This window comes from Camelus dromedarius, chromosome 16 (genome assembly GCF_036321535.1).
Source record: "Camelus dromedarius isolate mCamDro1 chromosome 16, mCamDro1.pat, whole genome shotgun sequence".
Classification (NCBI taxonomy): Eukaryota; Metazoa; Chordata; class Mammalia; order Artiodactyla; family Camelidae; genus Camelus; species Camelus dromedarius.
This window is the reverse complement of record NC_087451.1, coordinates 39011414-39031631: the sequence shown is the minus strand read 5'-3', so window position 1 is coordinate 39031631 and position 20218 is coordinate 39011414. Positions and strand designations below refer to the sequence as shown.

Here is a 20218-nt window from a genome sequence, read left to right as displayed (position 1 = left end):
CAGATGGACCTCGCTGGCCACCTTTCTGTGTGGGCACATCTTCTTTAGATGGCTTCTTCTCCCCAGGGTTAGTCACACCTTCGGGTCTCATCCATCTTGCACTTGGACAGAGCAGAACAAAGGGGACGCTAAGGGCTTCCTGATTAGCGCAGCCCATGTGAAATGGTGTCCCTGCGTTTGTTAGAATCAGTCTCACACCTGGGAGGTGCAAGGAGAAACCTGCAGGAGACCTTGGCCTGGTTGGAGCACAGCGTGCGTCTCAGAGGCAATATTATCAGCTGACGTTCACCGGGATATAAAGTCTCCGTGATTAATTATGCTTTCAGTTTGAACCACCAAAGACTATAGCCAACAGGGGCTTGCCTTCTTAGCTGAAATTAGAAGGTTTTGATAAATGTTAAATGAAAAAGGGCTAAGCAGTAACCAGCTAGGAATTGCTATATTATGTAACTATAATGCTTGGCCTTCAAATAGGAACGAACGAACAAATCTGAAGAGTATCAGATTTCCCCCCTGCATTCTGGAACTTTCCTTGAAGACCCTGAGGTGTTACAGATATTATTTTCAGGCCCCTTCAATGAATAGCCATTTCAACCAGGTAAAATTTAGCCCCGAATTTGGACCAACATTTCTTGAACTTGAAGCCTAAGAGGGATACACATAAAAATTAGAGCTTTCAAAGAAGCTAGTCCCAACAGACACATATTAATGGATCCCCTTCATGTGAAATGTCCAGAACAGGGTAATCCACAGAGACAGGAGGACTGGCGATTGCCTACGGCCAGGGTAGGCCTGGGGGTAGAAGAGTAGGAGGGTGGTAGCTAAAGCATACAGGGTTTCTTTTCTGGGGTTATGAGACTGTTTTAAATTTGATTGTGGTGATGGTTACCCATATTTGTGAATCAGCTAAAATCCCCTGAATACTACATTTTAAATGGGTGAATTGTATGGTACGTGAGCTAGATCTCATAAAGCTGTTAAAAAAAAAAAAAAAAAAAGCAGAACTAAGGAGCTTTCATAAGTGTGCTTGAGAACTGACCGAAAACTTTACTTAAAAGGTCACCTGCTATGCATCAGCTTAAAACAAAAACAAAACAAAAAAACCCCCTAAATGCAAATTGTAGCCAGAAGCAGCGAATTCTTGCTTTGTTAGCAGTTAATACCTAAAGTGCTATTTTTAAAGCATTTGCTCTTGGCACTAGCGGGTACTGCGAACACCGAACACCGAGTGATTTGTGCTAGTCCTCTGCAAAGCGACTCTCTTAAAGGAGCTTGACTCATAAGGTGTGTCTGACATGTAGAAAGGCAGAGAAAAAGGTGGCTGTGGTCGGGGGAGTGTTTTGGTGGGTGTTCTGAGCTCTTCTCAGTTCAAATTCAGTGCCAGAAAAACTCAAAAGTCTCTACTTGAAGAAGAGGGAGCATGAGAATGGAAAATTTGGGCACAAACCCCAAACAATGTAATAGTCAGCGGTCTCTAGCCCGGAGGGGGACCACTGCAGGGGCCTTTCAGGTGTTAGTGAGAAGATGAAGGCAAAAGACAACCCCAAGAGATGTGGCCACGAGGAGGTGGAGGATGGAAGGAGGGAGAAGTCACCTTTCTAGCTAATGTTCCTCAAATGCGTGCCGTGTACCAGAGTCTTGGTGGGACACTTTAGATTTACTCTCATTTAATCTCTGTGGGATAAGACGTATTTGAGGTGACTTAGTTTGCAGTATCTAGATGGCCTCAGAATGGGGCTGGTAACCAGAAAGATCTACAGCTTAGTCCACTGACCTCTGAGGAGGGCAAAGAGGGAAGCTGGTGATTGGAACATACAAGCTCTTGGTAAGGAGGTCTGGAGAGCTTCGGGGCTGGTGAACACATCACTGTGCCCAGGTGGGGTGGCATGCCTGGAGAGGGCACGAAAGCTCTGTACCTTCCCCCCTCCCTCCCTCCCCACCTCATACCCTGGCCTATGCGCCTTTTCTATTGGGCTGTCCCTGAACTGTACTCTTTATAATAAACTAGTAAATGTAAGTAAAGTGTTTTCCCGAGTTTTGTGAGCCTTCCCAGCAAGTTCTCGAACGTGAAGACAGCATTGTGGGAAGGAGGGAAAAATAACCACAGTAGAGCATGTGGTGGCCCTGGACTTGTGACTGGCATCTGAGTGAGAGTGGTCTGCTGGGACTGAGTCCTTTAACTTGCAGTGTGTGATGCTAAAGCCAGGGAGTGTCAGAACTGAATTGTATTGTTGACACCTGATTGGTGTCAGAGAATTGGAGAATTGGTGGGTCTTAGCGTAAACACCCTGGAATTCTCCTCACTACAAACCTCTAAAGTAGGACACAATTATCTTCCTTTTGTATAGTGTCCTAGGGAACGCCCCCATGCTATTCCCAGACTCACTCTCCCACAGTTCCATCTCAGCCCTTGCCATGGACTCCTTCCATAAGCCTCCTCCTTCAGAAATCTCCAGGTGGGCAGCAGGCATCAGTCAACCTCTCTGTTTCCTTACAAACTTCTGGGGCCGCTTTTCAGTCTCACCCCAGGTTCATGGGATGGCAGTGCTGAGGGTGGACCTGCAGGTTCCCAGCTCAGCAAATAGTTAGCTTTTTTTGGACAGATGCTCCAATTTCTGCAATTAATTCTCTTGGAATTCTCCCTTCACATGGCTTTGGGTGAGGCAAGAAGTGTACCCCCAATGACTCAGAGAACTCCCCATCCCCATCTTCAACGAATGGGGAGAGATGGACGATGGGGTTGTGGTGAGAGGGCCAGCTGGGCCACTGGGTCAGCCCTGGGGAGTACCTGGCCCCCGGGATTAGCAGCTGCCCGTGGGATGTGGACCTATAACTCTTCTTTGTCCCCAGCTTTGGGCCTGGTCCCCACTTCCAGAGCAACAAGAGACGTCTCCCTAATATACTGTTACATAAAGCTAACCTGTTCCTTTCGGCATGAACAGATATAACTTGATATATTTAAGGTCGCCTCTAATCAAGACCAATAAGGTCATTCAAGGGCCCGCTGGAGAGGACCCCACCTTACTGTGTGACAGTGAGAGGCCAGCCACCAGCTCTCCTAATAGCCGGTGAGCCAAGCTCTTCCCATAAAGGGGGCTGTTAGGACCTGGCTCCCTTTGCAGAATTTGAGCTGGGCCTGTGTGTTGTGGACGGTCCCAGCTCGCTCTGATCTTAGCTGTGCTGTTTGGACATAGGCCATGAAGCACTGATAACCATATCATATATCCATACTGAGGATATACAATTTGGCCCATAGACAGCTTAAGCTTATTAAATCAAAAACTCATAATAGACTAACAAATATTCTTGATGACTTGCAACATGGCAACGGCGATCAGCGCTGGATTAACTGTCCCTGCATCTAGCTTGCTCCTCCTGTACTGTATTATTTTGGGAAACTTGGACCTCCAGCTTGTTGAACAGAAACTGGGATAGAGATATTCAATAAGCCAGTCGATCTGTATTTGAAGGCAATAAAAGATTTCCATTTTCAAAGCTGGAATAGATTTCAAACTTATTTTAGCTTAAGAACTCATTTTGTTTTCCCAAATATAATATTATTTGGAATCCCAGTATATACAGAAGGTAAAAATAATGAATGGATTTCTTGGACTATTTCAGCCTTCATTGTTTGACACAATATATTTTATTGTTTACTGGGCTCAAAGCATTTCTATGGGGTCCTCTTTGGGGAGCTTTGGAATGAGACACCTCTGGGTCTGAATTTCTGCTCCAGCAAGGGCTACCTGTGTGAACCTGGGCAAGTTATTTAACTCAAAGACTGTCGTGGGGATGATAAAATGAGAAGAGGAATGTTTCCCCAACTGTGGTCTGTGGGCGTACTATTCGGGGGCTATGACTTTTATTTTTTCTTTAATAGATTCCTGTATTACTCAGTTGTGGGATGGCCAGGTTTTGTTTTTTCCAGACCAGGTTTGTTTTGGCCAGCTCGCTATTTTCTAGAATGTTCACAAGGAGAAAAGTTTTCCTAAAAGATGGGGAGTCAAGTTCTATCAGATCATTAAACCTAAAGAGGGTAACCGAGGGGCTGGGAAAACCCCCTTCCTCTTCCTTATTTACTCTGTCTTTCCCCAGGATCCTCCCTTCATATGGTCAGTGAGGCTCAGGGGTAGCGAGATACATTTCAGGAGAAAACAAATTTCTTTCTTAAAAAAAAAAGGAGCGTTTTTAAAAAGATAGACAACAGTGTTTGTACCCCCAGCTTTACCTGAAGGAGCCAGCTTGGTGGGGGAGGAGAAGCATAATCTTTGGGGTTTGAATCGAGACTGCCTGAAACTTCTAGCAAGCTACTTAGACTCTGAGCCTCAGTTTCCCTGTCTATAAAATGGAAATAATATCTAGTCTACTGGGTGGTTAGCATTAAATGATATAATTGAATAAAACAACTTAGCAAGACTTTTCTTTTTCTCAAAAGTTAGTTCCTGTCCCTCTAAAGCCAGGTTTAGCAACCCTGTGAGAATCTGTTGAAACTCCTAAGGCCCAAGTTAATGAGCTGGTAATTGTATGTCTTTCTTTGGGCCCCTTAACAATAAAAGATGAAGACAAGCAACTTAATAGCACCTATTCTTTTTGGATATTTTTGGAGCAGAAGCTGAACAGTTGTACTTGGAGTATGGAAAAAAAAATGAAGAAGTGGAGGAGAGAGTCACTGAGAGAGAGAGAGTCTTAGTTCTCAAGGGAAAAAAAAAAACTACTTCCATCATCCCAGAGTTGCAGCCGTAGATTCTCAGAGCTAGTTGGGAAAGGGCTCGGGCAAGATCTAGCCAGAGGATCTGATGGACACTGATTATGGTCTTTGACTGGAGGAAATAAACTTTGATAAGGGTTGATCTGAAGCCAGTCCCCAACTCAGGAGCAACGTGGAGACAACTGCACAAATGTATATTATAAAAACACTATTAGCTGGCAAGGAAGGCATTGAATATGACTCTACAGATGACAGATGGTACCAGATTCTCAACAGATGGAATGCAATTCAAAGGTATTGACCCCTCCCTCGGTAGGGGAATGGGCAGTCTTCCAGGCTTACGTTGCTATTTCCTTTTGCCTCTACAAAAGTAAGTAGTAATAAAATGGTTTAAAAATGTGAACACGGTAAATGGAGCTCTCCGAGGCAGACCTTCCCTACCTTGAATGGATAATAGGTGTGACAAGGTACTTTGGCCCCTGGGGAAGCAGACTGGGCCTCCTGACCCTGTGGGGTGGTCATCTTTACGCAGGAGCTCCTGATATGCTAATCAAAATGCATCACTTTCTATGTGCATCATGGCATGAAAAAGGTTAGGAAGCTCTGCTCTGAAGCTATTCCCCCGAACCTGGTGCATTTACACACAGATCCTTGGGTTCCATCTTACTGGGTCTGGTTTGGTAGGTGCAGAGAGGGTCCCAGGCATCTGTACTTTTTTAAAACCTTCTAAGGTGATTCTAATCAGAATTGGGAACTCTGCTCTAGGGGCCATGAAATTCTGGTGTTTTAATAAGACTAAAAACAGCAGAGGCTATTGTAGCTGGCCTGAGTTCTGAGCAACTTGTGAATTTAATGGCTGTCTTCTTGAAAATACAGAGGGAGGTTCTCCATGAGATGGAACTGAAGAAGAGTTTGGTTGCATCTATTCACTTCTGGCTGAAACTCTTCAGCCCTTTGGAACCTGCTTCCTTCTTTTAAAGTCTTAACTATTATTCTTCTAAAAACACTGGGTAAAAGGCTCATGGTGGACAGTTAATGAAGTGCTCAAACTACCTTGGGTAGCATCCTGGGACTCCCAGTGCCACAGATTGCTCCAAGTTGGCAAACCAAACAGTAAATGTAACCTCTAAGGTTTCTTAGAGGTGATGTATCAGAGACACGTGCCAGTCTGAATTCAGGTTAAACAATAACAAAAGTAATAACAACACATTTAAAAAAAAAGTCTCAATGGTACAGATGGCTCTACTTTCTGAAGGATCTTGCTGCACCTGCAGAAAACTCTGTGATCTTGTGAACTGGAGTGTTGAAAACAACCCTCTGCTTCCCTTCCCCATTCACGCCAACAAGTAAAAAGCAATACACAAACTCCCATAGCCCAACTCATGGCAGCCACTCTCCCAAGACACTTGGTTCCTACTAAGCAACCATCCCAGCAACCCATCTGCAGATCTCAATGTTAAAGCAGGAAGAGGGAACATTCATGAAATGCTTATTATGTGCCAAGACCGTGCTGGTCTTTTTAATGCCTTCCTTGCCTTTCACATCATCTCACTGCAGCTCTGCTCATCTCTCCATCCATCCAGTCATTTGAAGGAAGGAGGAGATTCAAGATGGTGAATCCTCATTGGTGCTGATGAACTACAATGGCTGTGATTGCCAGGGAGGTGTCCCAAAGTCAGAGCCCCTTATTACATTAGGGCTGAGTTTCATCTCCACATGGAAAGCCTGGGCTGGGAATCCCCATCCATACGTTCTAGAGGTTACCTTTCCCAGAGATCCCTCTTCAACAAACTCAGTGGTTTCTCCCTTCAGTGGATGTTTTGCTAGGTTGAATCTTGCCTCTTGGGGCATGGAGCAGTTTCCCCAGGGGCTCTTTCTATTGAGTCAAGGACCCAATGCCACAATCGGCAGCTCCACTCCTGGCAGACTTAGAATCTCTGGCTTTGATCTGACATTTAGGAGTTCATTTGCCTTGGCTTTGTTTGACCTAATTGGTTTGGCGTTTCACTACCAAATCCAACTGGTAAGATTTGGAATGGCTACCCTGGGCACTGAGCTCTGGAGAACCTCATTCATGAAAATTATTTCAGCAGTTTAAACCGTTTTTTTTCCCCCTTGAAAAATTAAAACACAAAAATCCTTTCTCTAGGATGGAATTGGGTAGTACCGTCTTCCTGGTACTCCCAGTAAAAATTGGCTTTGCTCACAGCATTGTGGTAGCTCCACATTATTAGGCCAAAAGAATAGCAGTGGTTTTAAAAATCAGCATTCAGCATGGTATTTCAGCAAGACTTGGTGGCCCAGGTTTCTTTTCCTTGGAAGAAATGAGAACTGAAAGAGAATACCTATTTGTTCACTGGGAAGTGAGCTGCCCATTAGTGGCCTAAAAATGATGCAGTCAGGGTTGTTGAAGGCTGGACTCCTGTTTAATGCCCTGTTATTCCAAAGGTTTCTTTTCATTAACAAAGCATTGTTGCTGCCAATACAGATGAAGGTGATTTGTTTATGAAAGGGGTAACAGAAGAGGGAGAGAAGTAGGTTGATGGGATGGAGAGTTCTAAACCTCTTCGTGTCCAGGCTCCTGCCCTTACCATCCCCTAAGAGAGTTAGCCTCTCTGGTGTGGTCACAAATGGAGACGTCTTGCAAGGTGGCTGGTGACCCTGCTTGGAAAGTTTTCGGCTACTTGCTGAATAAAATCCAAATTCCTTGGCTCGGTATTCAAGGCTCTTCTTTTCTGTTTCAGACAGTTGCTCACGGACCCTCGAACATGCGGTGGAACCCCCTACATTCTCACTGTTTTTGCTCTCACTTACTACACTGCTTTTCAATACAACTTCTTTAAAATTCAGTGTGCTCCCACACAAGTGTGGATCAGAGGGTCATTTAATATAGCTTTGGAGCAGGGACAACTTGGCTCTTTCTAACAAGATTTAAACCCATGTACCCATTGACTCAACAATGTTCACTTTTAGAACATATTCTACAGAAATATTAAAACAGTACCAAAAAAAAAAAATAGCATGAGGATGTTTCTGGTACTGTAATAGCGAAAGAATGGAAATACCCTAAATGGCCACCAAACGGAGAATGGCATAATCATGCAATGGCACATTATACAGTCATTATAAAGCCTGCTGGAGAGATGTGTGCTGCCCCGGAAAGATGGCAAGCTTTATAGCATTAGTGAGAAAATGCAGCTGCAAAGTTGCACTGTGTGAGCTCATTTTTATGAAATAATGTTATGTATGCATTACATTGAAGTCTAAACACCATAAACACCAACTTTAACGACACCTGTCTCTGTGATGAGGCATCTTAGGACATTTGCTTTTTCGACGTTACATATTTATATCACGTTGGAATTTTTTTTTTTTTTAAAGGATCATGAATTACTGTGTGAACAGATAAAACAGGAAAGATAAGCAGTGTCTAAGGGCCCAGTTCAGATTCCACCTGACCTGTAAAGCCCGCCCTGACCACTTCTGTTTGCGGAGCTGTGGTGATGGTGGAGCACAGGAGTTTTAGGGGAGTGAATCCCGCATGATGAGAAGGCAGTTCTCCTGCTGCCTCGGGCTGTGCTGTGTGTCAGACCATATCCTTGCAACCAGGCTTCTTAAAGGTGAAGGTGTCCCGCTTTTTGTTTTACCCCACAGACTATGTCCCCACCCAGTGTCTTGCACTGTGTCTTCACAAAGTGTTATGTTCTCAAAGATCAGAGGAAGGGCAGAACTCCTCTCCAGCCTTGCTGGGACAGAGGCTCCCCGGCCAGGCTGACCGGATCCCCACTCCCATACAAAGGAAGCCACTTAAATATCACCTAAGCCTCTCTCTGGGCCGGACACCCACTGCCTTTCTAATGCCATCAACCTGGATTGATGGACAGGATGTCGTCCAACTTGTAAAGGGGGCTGGGGGGCAGGGGGAAAGAAAAAGAAAGCCAGTTCCCAGGAGATCACTCACACTCTCCCTGCAGATCAGGAGGGCATTTGTAATGACACTGAAGTTACCATGCTGCTCTCCTCTTGGGACCACTGGAGGGCAGGCCCCTGGGGAAGTGGACTTTGTGTCATTGCCTGGGCTTCCAAGGAAGCAGGTAAGAGAACCTGTGCTGAAAAATTTCCTCCCGATGGCTTTCCTTCCTCATTGACTGCTCCGACCGCTCCTAGAGGCCAACACGGCGAGCTAGCCTCTCTAACAGCACTGGCCTCATGGGGACCCTGCGAAAGGGGAGGCTCAGGGCCTGCGAGGCAGCAGCTGCTGGGGACCCTTCCACTGTCCATCTCCTTGCAGGCTTCTGCCCTCGCTTTGGAGGCTATCACTGGTGACCTCGTTGGCAGTGGAGGCTTCACCCCACACCAGCGGGGCAGCCAGTCCTCTTATTATCCAAGGAGCACCCAGCCCCAGTAAATTGGAACCCATCACAAAACAGCTGTGTTATTCTCAGAAAGAAACAGATGGACGGAGGGAAAAGGGGGAAAAAATGACAATAACAATACAACAACAAACTGAACTCCACCACATACCCCAGCAGGAGGCAGCTGGGTTAAATCTGGCCATTTGGAGATAATTGAAAATTTTTACCACCCTCAACCGCCAAGATGTAGACCACCACGAAAATATTTTTAATTTGAGGGAGCAGAGTGGTTTGGATACAGCACTTTGTACTGAAGGGTGCAGCTAAGTACGACAGACAGTATTTACTCATTTCATCTCTCTGTTCTCTTTCTGGGGGCCCCCTGGCCTTAGCAAACAGCATTTAATCTCTCACCCTTGACAGTTACTGGGAAAGTTAGATGTATCTCTCTGTTCCTTTCCCTTTCCCTTAAGAGACAATTTAGGGGATATTTAGGGGATATTTAGGTTGGTGTGACCAATGAACTGGCTGCCAAGGATTTCTTAGTCCAGTAAAACTCTATAATCCAGGAGCCTAGGGGTGAGTTCCAAAGAGTCCCCTTAGTCACCCAACTCAGCGGGAAGGCTCTGAATCAAATCCTGCCTAAAAACTCCCCTGGCACCCCACTACATTCACTTACACCACCTCCGGGGTGCGTGCTTCTGGGAGAGTCTCATGTATTCCTTCATTGCTACCCGAGTTCAAAGCATTGTAAATTTCCCTAATTTTTCCATTAGAATTATTATGCTCTATTTATCACTGGTAAAATGGAGACTTCTTTTGTATCTTCCAAAGCGAAGAGAAAGAGGAATTTTCTTTATATATATATATATAAATATATATAAAAGATCAAGTTCAAAGGGTAGTGGAGACTAGGCATAATCATGGCCTTTGTAGTTTCAGTGCCTAGCACAGAGCCTGGCACACAGTAGGTACTTAATAAATGCAAGCTAAGGAAATTAATCAATGAGTTCTGCTCCTAATAAGATTTTACTGAATTCTGTGTCCTTGGGTTGGTCTACAGTGGAGACGTCACCACGGTGGGCATTTCGGGCTGGATAATTCTCTGTTGTGGGGGCCATCCTGTGCATTGTAGGGTGTTTAACAGCATCCTGGGCCTCTACTCACCAGATGCCATAGCAAACAACTCCCCACCAGTGGAGACAATCAAAAATACCTCCAGACATTGCCAGATGGCCGCTCGGGGGGAGAATTGGCCCTAGTGGAAAACCACTGGTCTATAGACTCCCCCTTGGCTTTACATAAATCATTGAAGATTTAAAAAAGCTAAGCACAGGGAGGTAGGTATATAGCTCAGTGGTAGAGCGCATGCTTAGCATGCAGAAGGTCCTGGGTTCAACCCTAGTACCTCCATTAAAAAAAAAAAGAAATGATGTTGATTTAAAAAAAAGCATAAAACATCCTCTATTTCTAAACCTCCTCCACCAGAAAATCATTTCTTTTTTCCTTTTCCCCCTTTCTACTCAAGGCACATCTGAACAATTAGGGGCTGTGTGTGCCTCCACCTTCGTGTCTCTGGGGGAAAGCTGCAGGGGGGGCAGCAACTAGGAGGCCACTAGAGATGCCATTCCCCTGATCACCCCGGTCTTGTAACTGATGCCAAGACTTATAATCGACTGCAGTTAGCCCAGGAGGAAGAGCGCTGGCCTTTAGCCAACACCAAAGGCCTCTGAGCTAGAGCTCCCTACACCTGACTTCTGGATGCTGTCTAGGCGAGACTCGCCCTGGAGGCTGGGTGTTGAGATTAGTTCCTGCATCCCAAATGGCCAGCTCAGCTCTGCAGGCCCAGGCTCACCACCTGTGTCCTCTGAGGGCATGCCGTGACTTATCGTACGAAGTTCCTCATTCCTGCGCTGGGCTCTTCACCTTGAAATCTTGGCAGAGCAGCAAAGGGATGGAAATCTTGGCAGAGGAAAGAACCCGCGTATCAACCACACCACAAGTACAGCCCGCTCAGACTTTGGCTTCCCTTCATCTTTGCTGCTCTGGTGGTGCTAATGTGACTTGGTGCAAAGAGATTTGTGAGTGTGACAGGGGTGCAGGGCCTTGGTGGGGCTGAGGCTCAAGGAGCTGCTCTCTGTGCCTGAGAAATTACACGGATTTTGTTTTGTTTTGTCTTTTTGTTTTTGAAACAAGGCAGCACTGCCCTGCAGAGTCCTGCCATCCATATGAGAGCAAAATCTGAGACTAAGAGGCTCTTGGGAGGGGCAGCTCAGGCCCCTGCTGTGGATGGCAAACAGCAGCGCTGCAAAATGAGGATCAAGAGGGCGCCGGGCGGGCCAGCAGCTGATTCTGTCTCCAGAGCATCCTTCTGCATCTCTGGTTAGTGGTGCCATGAGGGCCACCAAGCAGAGGGTGTCCAGTGGAAAATTTCCAGCTCCAGTCACTTTAACGAGAGAGGCATTCTTGCCTCTCATGTGGTTTGGAGGTTTCCAGGGAGAAAGGGAAAAAGGAAAGAAAGTACTTCAATCCCCTGTTAGCCTGGATGGCGGTGGGTGGGTGATGGGAGCTGAGTGGTGACCCTGATAACCCCAGTTTGAATGCCTAAGTATCAGAAATCTCAGGACAGATTGAGCCCACCAGCATTTCGGCTTTCTCCACAGAAAATGTGTTCCTATTTATGATGCTGACACAGTCAACTTATGAAGATGGATCAGAAGAAAAAGCCCATAAAGCTGTTGGTTTCAGATTAAAAAAAAAAAAAGGAACTCTGATTCACAACTATTAGCTTAATGGCAACAAATGCCATTTTCAGTGATCGTGCTTTCCCTGAAATTGTCGCTGCTAGAAGGGAAAAAGAAAGCCCATGGCTTTCACTTTTTCATTCGACAACCGTTCTGTGAGCAGCTGCTACGTGCGGGCACCATGCTAGCTGCCGGGGTATGCGGATCAAGAAGACAGCTCTTGTCTTCCTGGAGCTTAATATGCAGCCACGAGCTAGCGTGAGCTAGCATGATCTAGAAGCCACAGACCAGAACTCTGCTGCCAGTGAGCAGGGAACAGGGCACGTAGAAAAGCCCCCAGAGGGAATGTCAGGTTTGAACTGAAGTCTAAAGAGGTGTAACTAGAAGCTTCCCAACTGAGAGGCACGGGGGTGAGGAGGGCCGGAGAGCGGAGAAGGCAGAGGGCCATGCTAAGGGACCCGGCTTCCCCCCTGGCCAGTGAGGGGTTTTAAGCAGAAAACGACACGGTCAGATTTCATTTTAGGAAGAAACTCTTATGGTGGGGAGAAGGATGTTAATTACTTAGTGCACGGAGGAGAAATTTATTTGGAAATGGTTTGCTTTCTGTATCGGTTATTTCCCTTCCTCTTAGTCCCTGGCAACGACACCCAACCAGACAGGCTAGGACAGTGCTTCTCTCCCTCCTGGTGGGTTCACACTGGATTCTGGAAGTTGAATGATGGTGTGGTTGGGTCACAAGGGAGTCCCATGAAGAAGACTTTCCCTATGATTTTTTTCGCAGGGTCCCAACTATGCCTTTTCCTTTGCAGTCTAACTGCCAGAGCGAGTGAGAAAAAAATTCTCCCTGCAATGAAGGCTGCCAGTCCTCTGGCAAGTCATGCCTGACAAACAGTGTGCAGGGCTGAGACCTCTGGGGCCCCTTTCTTCACATCCGTTAAGTAACCATAAGGCAGGCAGGGGTGACTCAGTGTGAGAGCTCAAACTAGACTTCGTTCATCTCCAATGACCTTTTCCTCTAGGGCGGGGTTTCTTAGCTTTGGCATAATGACATTTGAGGCCAGATAATTCTTTGTTGTGGGGGAGGGGTGCTGTCCTGTTCCTTATAGGATTTGGTTAGTGGCTGGTAGCACCCCCAAGTTGTGACGGCCAAAAATGTCCCCAGATACTGTAAACGTTCTCGTGGGGCAAGATCACCCCCAGGCGAAAGCCACGGCTCTTAGAGGCAGTTTTCCATTCTCATCTTACTGGATTGCTCAGCAGCATTCAGCAAACTGATCTCCCTCTTCTCTTGAAACCTGCATTCCTTGGCGCACTCTCCTTGTTTTCCTTCTAACTGCCTGGCCAGTTCTTTGTAGGTTCCTGGGGCTTCCCCACCCTCCTCCTGATCTCCAAATACTGACTTTTTTGCATGGTCCTGAATCGCTCTCCCATTATACTGTATGCTTTCTCCCTCTCATTCATCCTCAGAATCTTAAATTCTTCTATTTGTCAAATAATTGCCAATTTGTCTCCAAGCCCAGATTCCTTGTCTAAGCTCCAGACTCATTTCTGTTTGTTCTAGATGGCTCATTGGCATCACAGAATCCGCCCATCTTTCTCCAAAATCCCTTCCTCTTCTCACCCCCACCTATCTGTTGTCCAAGCCATAAACCCTAAGGTCATCCCGACTCTTTCTTTTCTCTCATCTTCATATCTGGTCCATGACCAATCCCTGTCAATTCCATCTTCAACATATTCCTCAAAACCACCTGCTCCCAGCTCTCCAGTTCAAACTACCATAGAACCTAAATAACCAACAGTGTAGATAAGTCCGATGACCTCAGTGGTTTCCTGACTTCCACTCTGCTCCCACTCAGTCCATTTTCCATCCAGAGCTACTTGCAAAAGCACAAATCACATGATGCCCAGGTTTAATTTCTTCCAAAGCATTCTACTGTATAAAATCTGAGTGCATTCTACTGTACTTGAATAAAATCTAAGTGTCTCAGCATGGCCCCATCCTCCTATCCAACCGCCCCTTGTGTCATTTTTCCTTTTGTTTCTGCTGCTGCCACCACGCTGGCCTTCTTTTGCCTCCTCATATGTATCACTTTGGGACCCCCGCACATGCTGTCACCTTCACTGGGAGCACTGTCCCCCAGCTCTTTTCATCCTATGGGCCCCAGCGTGTCATCTCTTCCTGGACATCGCTCCTGATGTCATCCTCTTAAATTCAGTTTCCCTATCATGGTCTCTCCCTGCCTGCTGCCTTATGACACATGTGACTTCTAACTCTGTATGTACTCATGTGATTATTTCTTTATTGTTTGGCTCCCCCCGATAGATTGGAAGTGTCCTGGAGAAGAGACCCTCAGTGTCTCTTCTGCTCAAAGCCATGTCACCACCTAAATATTGTCTGTGACACTCAGGGAGTACTCAGAACATATTTACTGGATGAAGGACTATTCACCCCTCATTTCCTTGGTCAGACTGCATCTAGAAAAGAATACTTTATGACCCAGGAAAATGAATGACTGCGAAGCATGAAAAAATTCTCCTCGAATATCTGTGTAAGTGAAAAGAAGCTTCCGGTGGTGTTTCTTGGAAGTATAAAAGCACCGGGAGATGAGTCAGGCACCCAACGACCAGAAATGAGACTTGTTGATTTCATCATCAGTATTTCACACTCGTCCTAAGACTTTCCACCGAATCAGGAGGAAAATCCCTGAGTGCCAGGCAGGACCACACCAAAGCAATCTAAGGGGAAGAGCTGCAAGTATTTCAGAGTTTTCTGGCAACACTGCCTTTCTAGAAGGCCTGTGCTCCCAAAGAGGCAAGGACATCTGGGTAAGACAGCAGACTCCCAGGGCCAAGGAGCCATGGAGTGAGGAGGCAGCAGCTCCACCCAATGCATTATGATGGTTTGCACATCATCGAAGCCCTCCTCTTGAGGAGGACCACAGTTATGCAGACAGCATTTTACTTTGTTTCTCTGAAAATTCACAAGTGTGGCTGGCTGCAGAGTGTAATATAAATCGATGACATTCAAAAGCTCAACCTTTGAGTCACACTGAGAGTAATTCACATCGGCCTCTCCCAGTCTATGAAGGGATGGCAGCTGCAGAGCACACGCCTGCAATTAAGCAGCTAAGCCTTTGCTAAGATCAGGTTAGACTTTGATATCCAAACGAATCCCAAAATGTGGAGACAAAAAAACCTGAACCACATTGGGAGCCCAGTGTGTGTCACGGTAGAATTAATTTTTACTGGGTTTATTTATTATGTCTTAAGTCAGCTCTAGAGAATCTGAGCGAAGAGTTTTAAGGTCCATGTGTTACAGCTCAAGGACGAGACTGGAGCCCTGAGTCCAAACATGCAGTGATTGGCTGCATGTTGCTAAACAGCAAAAATAGCCCAGCAACTGTTGTCGTTGTAGGGCTGGGACGTTATTTACAAGGGGGTCACCCAAGTTCCGTCAGCAGCCGTTAATAAAATACTAACAGGATATAAATGGTGACTTGCACCAATGGTAAAATAAAAAGGTTGCACTGAGGCAAACAGGAGATCCTACTAGGTGGAAGACTTAGAGAAAGATATTCTCTTAAATTTAGTCTCAGTGAAGATGAAAAAAGAAGAGAGTTTCACGAAGGCACTTCCTGTTTTGAGAGAAAGGTTCTGTGGAGACATGAGCTGTCCAAGTGTCAATATTCACCCAAGGAGGATTGATTGGGCATCTTTTTTGTGTTAGACCCCAAAGTTACAAATAAAACCCATCGTCTGCAGAGGGGAAGACAGGCTGGGCAGAGACCTGGCCAAACAGGAAGCCAGAGGTGGCTGCTGTATTTTAGGGAGGCCAGGGTGTTGGGTGCTTCAGCCTTGTGAATATTTCACGGCCCAGAATGATGGCAGAGCTGGGGAGACAGGAAGACGAAATTGAAATTGAGTGGCTGCCGGGGTTAACAACGGGCCCTGAGAAGTAGGGACTTAATTTTGAGACTCACAGTAAAGAATCCAGCAAGATGTGAAACCAAATTGAATCAACACAAAGACAGATGGAAGCCTCCCAGGTCAGGGCAGACTTAATAAATGTTTGTTGAATGAATGAATGACTCTCTCCCACATGCCACCCCAGCTATCGCTCACCTCAGATTCTTTGTAGTAACGTTCTGGAATTTCATCGCAGGCAATATCGATAAAGCAAACTTCTCTCTCCAGGTCTTTGGCTTCATTGTCAAAAATCTGAAAGAGCAGAGCAACATATCAAAGGTTAGTGATAGCAGGTGAGATCATCAAGGTGCCCGCGGGTTGGCCCAACGGTGCTTGAGGCGGAATAACACCCCACAGAGCATCTCCGCGTGGCTCGGTGCCCCTGGCTAGAGCTTTCCGCCTGCCTCAGAATGTGCAAGAATCATGAGACGCTTTTATTCATCGCTTACATTTTGTCACATCAGAGGCAGGTGTAGCATCAATCACCACTTGGTGAGGGAAGAAGAAAAAGCAGGCTGTTTTTAGAAGTTCAAGAGTGAAGAAATAAATCTCTTCCAAAAATGGTCTGCTGATTTTTGGCAGCTCATCTGAACGGGGGGGGGGGGGGGGGGGAGGGAAGAGGCTAGAAAGGGTCTGGCTGGATATGAGACAAAAAGCAGTAATATAGCCCGAGATTTAGAGAAAAAAAAATGTGGGTTTTTTTTTTCATTAAAACGTTTACATATATTTAATTTCAGAAATAATACACGCCCATTGCAAAAAATACAGATAAACAAAAAGAAGAAAATAAAGATCGTCCATAACTCCATTATCCGGTGTATTATTCTTGATCATTTAAGAGCACGATGTCCTTGGTGCCCAGAGTGGTAAGAAGGTAGAGCCTGAAGAGATACTGAGATGGCTTCCTGCCAATCTATGCCAGGTTCCACTGGCCCAGAATGTCCATCGCTTGCAAAAAATTATGTAAGACAGCCATACATATAGATACACATTTCCGTGGAAAGATTAAGTTTCTCCAGTTTTTCCCGTTGCCATTTTTTTTCTGATCTAAAGGGTTGATCTTCCCGGTCCTTCTGAAGGATAGTAAACAGATTAAGTTTGCAAAATCACTTCATCCTTGGAGACAGTCTTAACTGTATCCCTAGCTCACTATTCAGCAGGGGAATAAACAGGGGAGTCATCCACTAGGATTTAATTAAATCTGACTCTCTTGAAGAGAATGAAATATTTTGGAAGAACAGGGTAGTTGACGCCTAAGAATGCTGTCTGGATACAAATTTGGTGCCTGTTAACAACACAATCTCCCACAGGACAGCATCTGCAGGACTCTTAACACGTTAAACTCTCCCTGGTTTGGTTCTCGGGTTGAAACTATTAGTCCGTTCCAAACTCTTTCTGAATAATATTTGTGCTGGTATTTATCCTCCTAGTCTGCTGTTTGTTCTGTCCCCTATTTTCTTCTAAAATGGTGGGAGACAGGACCCTTCAGATTTGTTCAAGGAGATTAACTCCCCATTCTGACCTGAGGTGGCCACTGCATTTTCCTTACAGGCAGAGAAAAACTGGCTCTTGGATCAGCTCTGATTCCTTCCTCAGCCACTTGAAATCAAACGCTTGGGGACACTCTCAAAGTGTTTGGGAGGGACATGTAGATTGCTTTGAAATGAAATGGAGAGATAGTGGGAAACCAAGTTCGAGTCTGAGTGGAGAAATACACTGTGAAATGAAACACTGGGTCTCAGGTGGTTTGTGTGAGTGTTTCTCTCTCTCTCTCTTTGGCATGAGTCTCTTTTAAGTGTGTGCAAGAGAAGATATGTGCCTCGTTAAGAAAACAAAACAGAATGGAACACCCCCGAGGGAAATGAACTTCTAGACGGTAAATTACAAGAGAAGTTAGAGAGGTTTTGACATTTATTGGTGGTAAAATTTACGGGACTGAAAGAAGGGGAAGTACAACAGGGGTCAAGGAAGTTATTGACAGATTAGGTAGCTTTGTCTAATTTAATTCAGATACTTTTGGGTCACCCATTATCGCATTAGTACTTTATTGCCCTTCAGCTCCTGATTCACCCTTTAGTCTCTGCTCTGAGATGGCAGACTGGACCCTGTGAGCACCTCACTACAGTGAGTGTGTCATTAGGCCGTGGCTTAGAGGGACCCTGCAGGGAGAAGGGGGCTTCTCTTCCTGGTTTAGATCTTATTCCTGCTGCAGAATCTGTCAGTGGAGGGGACACTCAGTGGTGCTCTGTCCAAGCTGCATGCCCAGGGGGCGTGGTTGCTTGGTGACCTTGGAGTCCTGGCCTTCCCGTGGCCCTTCCGATGTAGACACCACGCGCTCCAGGCCTTGCATTGCCAGTGGCGCCCTGACTCTGTGTACCTGCCCACCAGTCTCATCTCACCTGTACCCAGAGGACTGATTTCTGCTGCCCAGCAACTGTGGACCAGCTCTGGTCCAGGAAACCAAGCAAACTTCTCTGCCATCCAGTGGGCTACAACCACAACTTCTGCAAGGAAGCCTGGGCCCTGGCCATAGAGGTGGACCCTTCCAAGTTTGTTCCTCCTTGTGTACACTCCCTCAGCCTTAGGTAACCTTTAGATTTCTCTTTACAGTTTTATAGTTACTCCTGTCAAAGTTTAATAATTCCTTACGTTACACTCTCCCTGTTCAAATTATTGTGTGATTTATGCTTCCTGATTGGGCCCCAACTAGAACACCCATTGCATGCAAAATGGTGCCCTTGGCCTTTGTGGCCGCATAGATTAGGAGGGCTGAGTTCCTGCCCTTAAGGAGTTCTTGCCCACGTAGTGGGAAGCTAGTCTCAAAAATCCAAGGTGGAATAAAGTATTTGCTATAAAACAAAGAACAGACTGTAAAGCTAGGGAGAGGAGTCATTTAGGTTGACTCAACAACTACGTGGTCAGGATAGTATTATTATTTACAATTTTCAGATGAGAAAAGGCTCAAAGAAGTAAAGAGCTTTGCCCACAGTCACACAGCCAGTCGGCAGAGAAGCTCAGATTCAGGGCAAGTCTCCAGGCTTCACAACCAGCCTCCTCCAGTGATAAAAGGCTGCCTCTTGGCACCCAGTCAAGAAGATAAATATCAATCAAAAGTGCTTCCTAATTTTCTTCCAGAAAGAAGAAATTGGAATCTGGTTCTCCTCCTGCTACCTAGAAATGTATGTCCTGAGCAGCTGTCATTGGGAACTCCCCAAAGACTTGGAGCTTTTCTGCTGAGATTGCAGTAGAATCTACTTAGGTAGCTTTCAGGTCAAACTCTGGACTACTGCTTTGATACAACACTGATTCTCACATCAAAGTCCATGAAGTACCAAGTACTGCTGTAGTCAACATTTCAGGGTGGTGTCCCCAGCACCTGAACAAAGCCACACACAAAAAATCACTTTGAGGACCTCAACACCCTCTTCAAGCTTGAGGTTACAAAGAGTCTTAATTTCCAGTAAATAATTAATCTCCCTATGAATAGAGACTTTAGGAGAGGCTTGTAGGTCTTCAAGAAGTACCTCCTGAATCCCTGGAAGATATTAGCTTCTATTTCCAAAGAAGAATCTATGGCAGGAATATTGCTTACTAATTGATCTTAGATTCCTTCCACGAGCCCAAGTTCCACTTCTTTGATAGTAAGCACATTAACTTTCCATAATTCCCAGTACGGGGCTCAACGTAGACTGTAAACCTCATAGTATTGGCTGACAGGTCCTAGGCCGAGAATCAGGAGAGCTGAGTTTGAATTCAGTTATCTCCTCTGTGTAACCTTGGGTAAGACCCCGAACCTCCTTTGGGTCTTCCAGATGAGGAGCTTCCAGATGAGGATCTGCAGATGGATAGGCATCAGGGAGTTGTAAAATATCCTGGAATTACATCCCAAATTTGGGGAGGCGCTTTTTCTCTGGAGAGAGGGTTTGACCACTCTCATCTGCTTATCAAAGAGATCTGTGGCCCCAGGGAGGTTGAGATCGAGTGACCCAGATGACTACTAAAATTCTTTCCAGTTAAAATGTCTCTGATGCTGAGTGACTTCTGGGTCATGCTAGTCTCCTACATCTTGTTCTTTGGCTCATTCCTTCTCTGACCCTTCACCTCACATCCAGCCACTTGGGTGACGTGCGGAGGGGCTGCAGCACGGAAACAGGAAGTGGCAGTGGTCATGATGTAGTGTAACCAGAAGCCACAGCTGGAGTGAAACAGTCTAATCTTCATGCTTAGTTTAGGGCATGATCCAGAATTAAGCCAACACTGTTACAAACAGACAGAGGCTTAGCCAGGCCCCCAAGGAAAATAACAAGACTAACTATTCATTTGGGCTTCCTTAGCGACAGCAGCAACTGCCAGAAACTCTGGTCCAACCACCAGCTCTTTGAAGTGGAAAGAGATCTGCTGAGATAGTTTATGACAAGATGCATCTTGATATTGATACATTAAGT

At 45.8% G+C, this 20218-nt stretch overlaps 1 protein-coding gene across 1 annotated transcript in view; it reads right to left on the bottom strand.

Annotated features, from left to right (window-relative positions):
• The window catches only part of PITPNC1 (phosphatidylinositol transfer protein cytoplasmic 1), a 212178-nt gene that overhangs the window by 22010 nt on the left and 169950 nt on the right, over nucleotides 1–20218 (bottom strand). The window contains exon 6 of the mRNA XM_031468910.2: nucleotides 15930–16025. Coding sequence (XP_031324770.1) covers nucleotides 15930–16025 — 96 coding nt within the window. The remainder of the gene's footprint in view (nucleotides 1–15929; nucleotides 16026–20218) is intronic.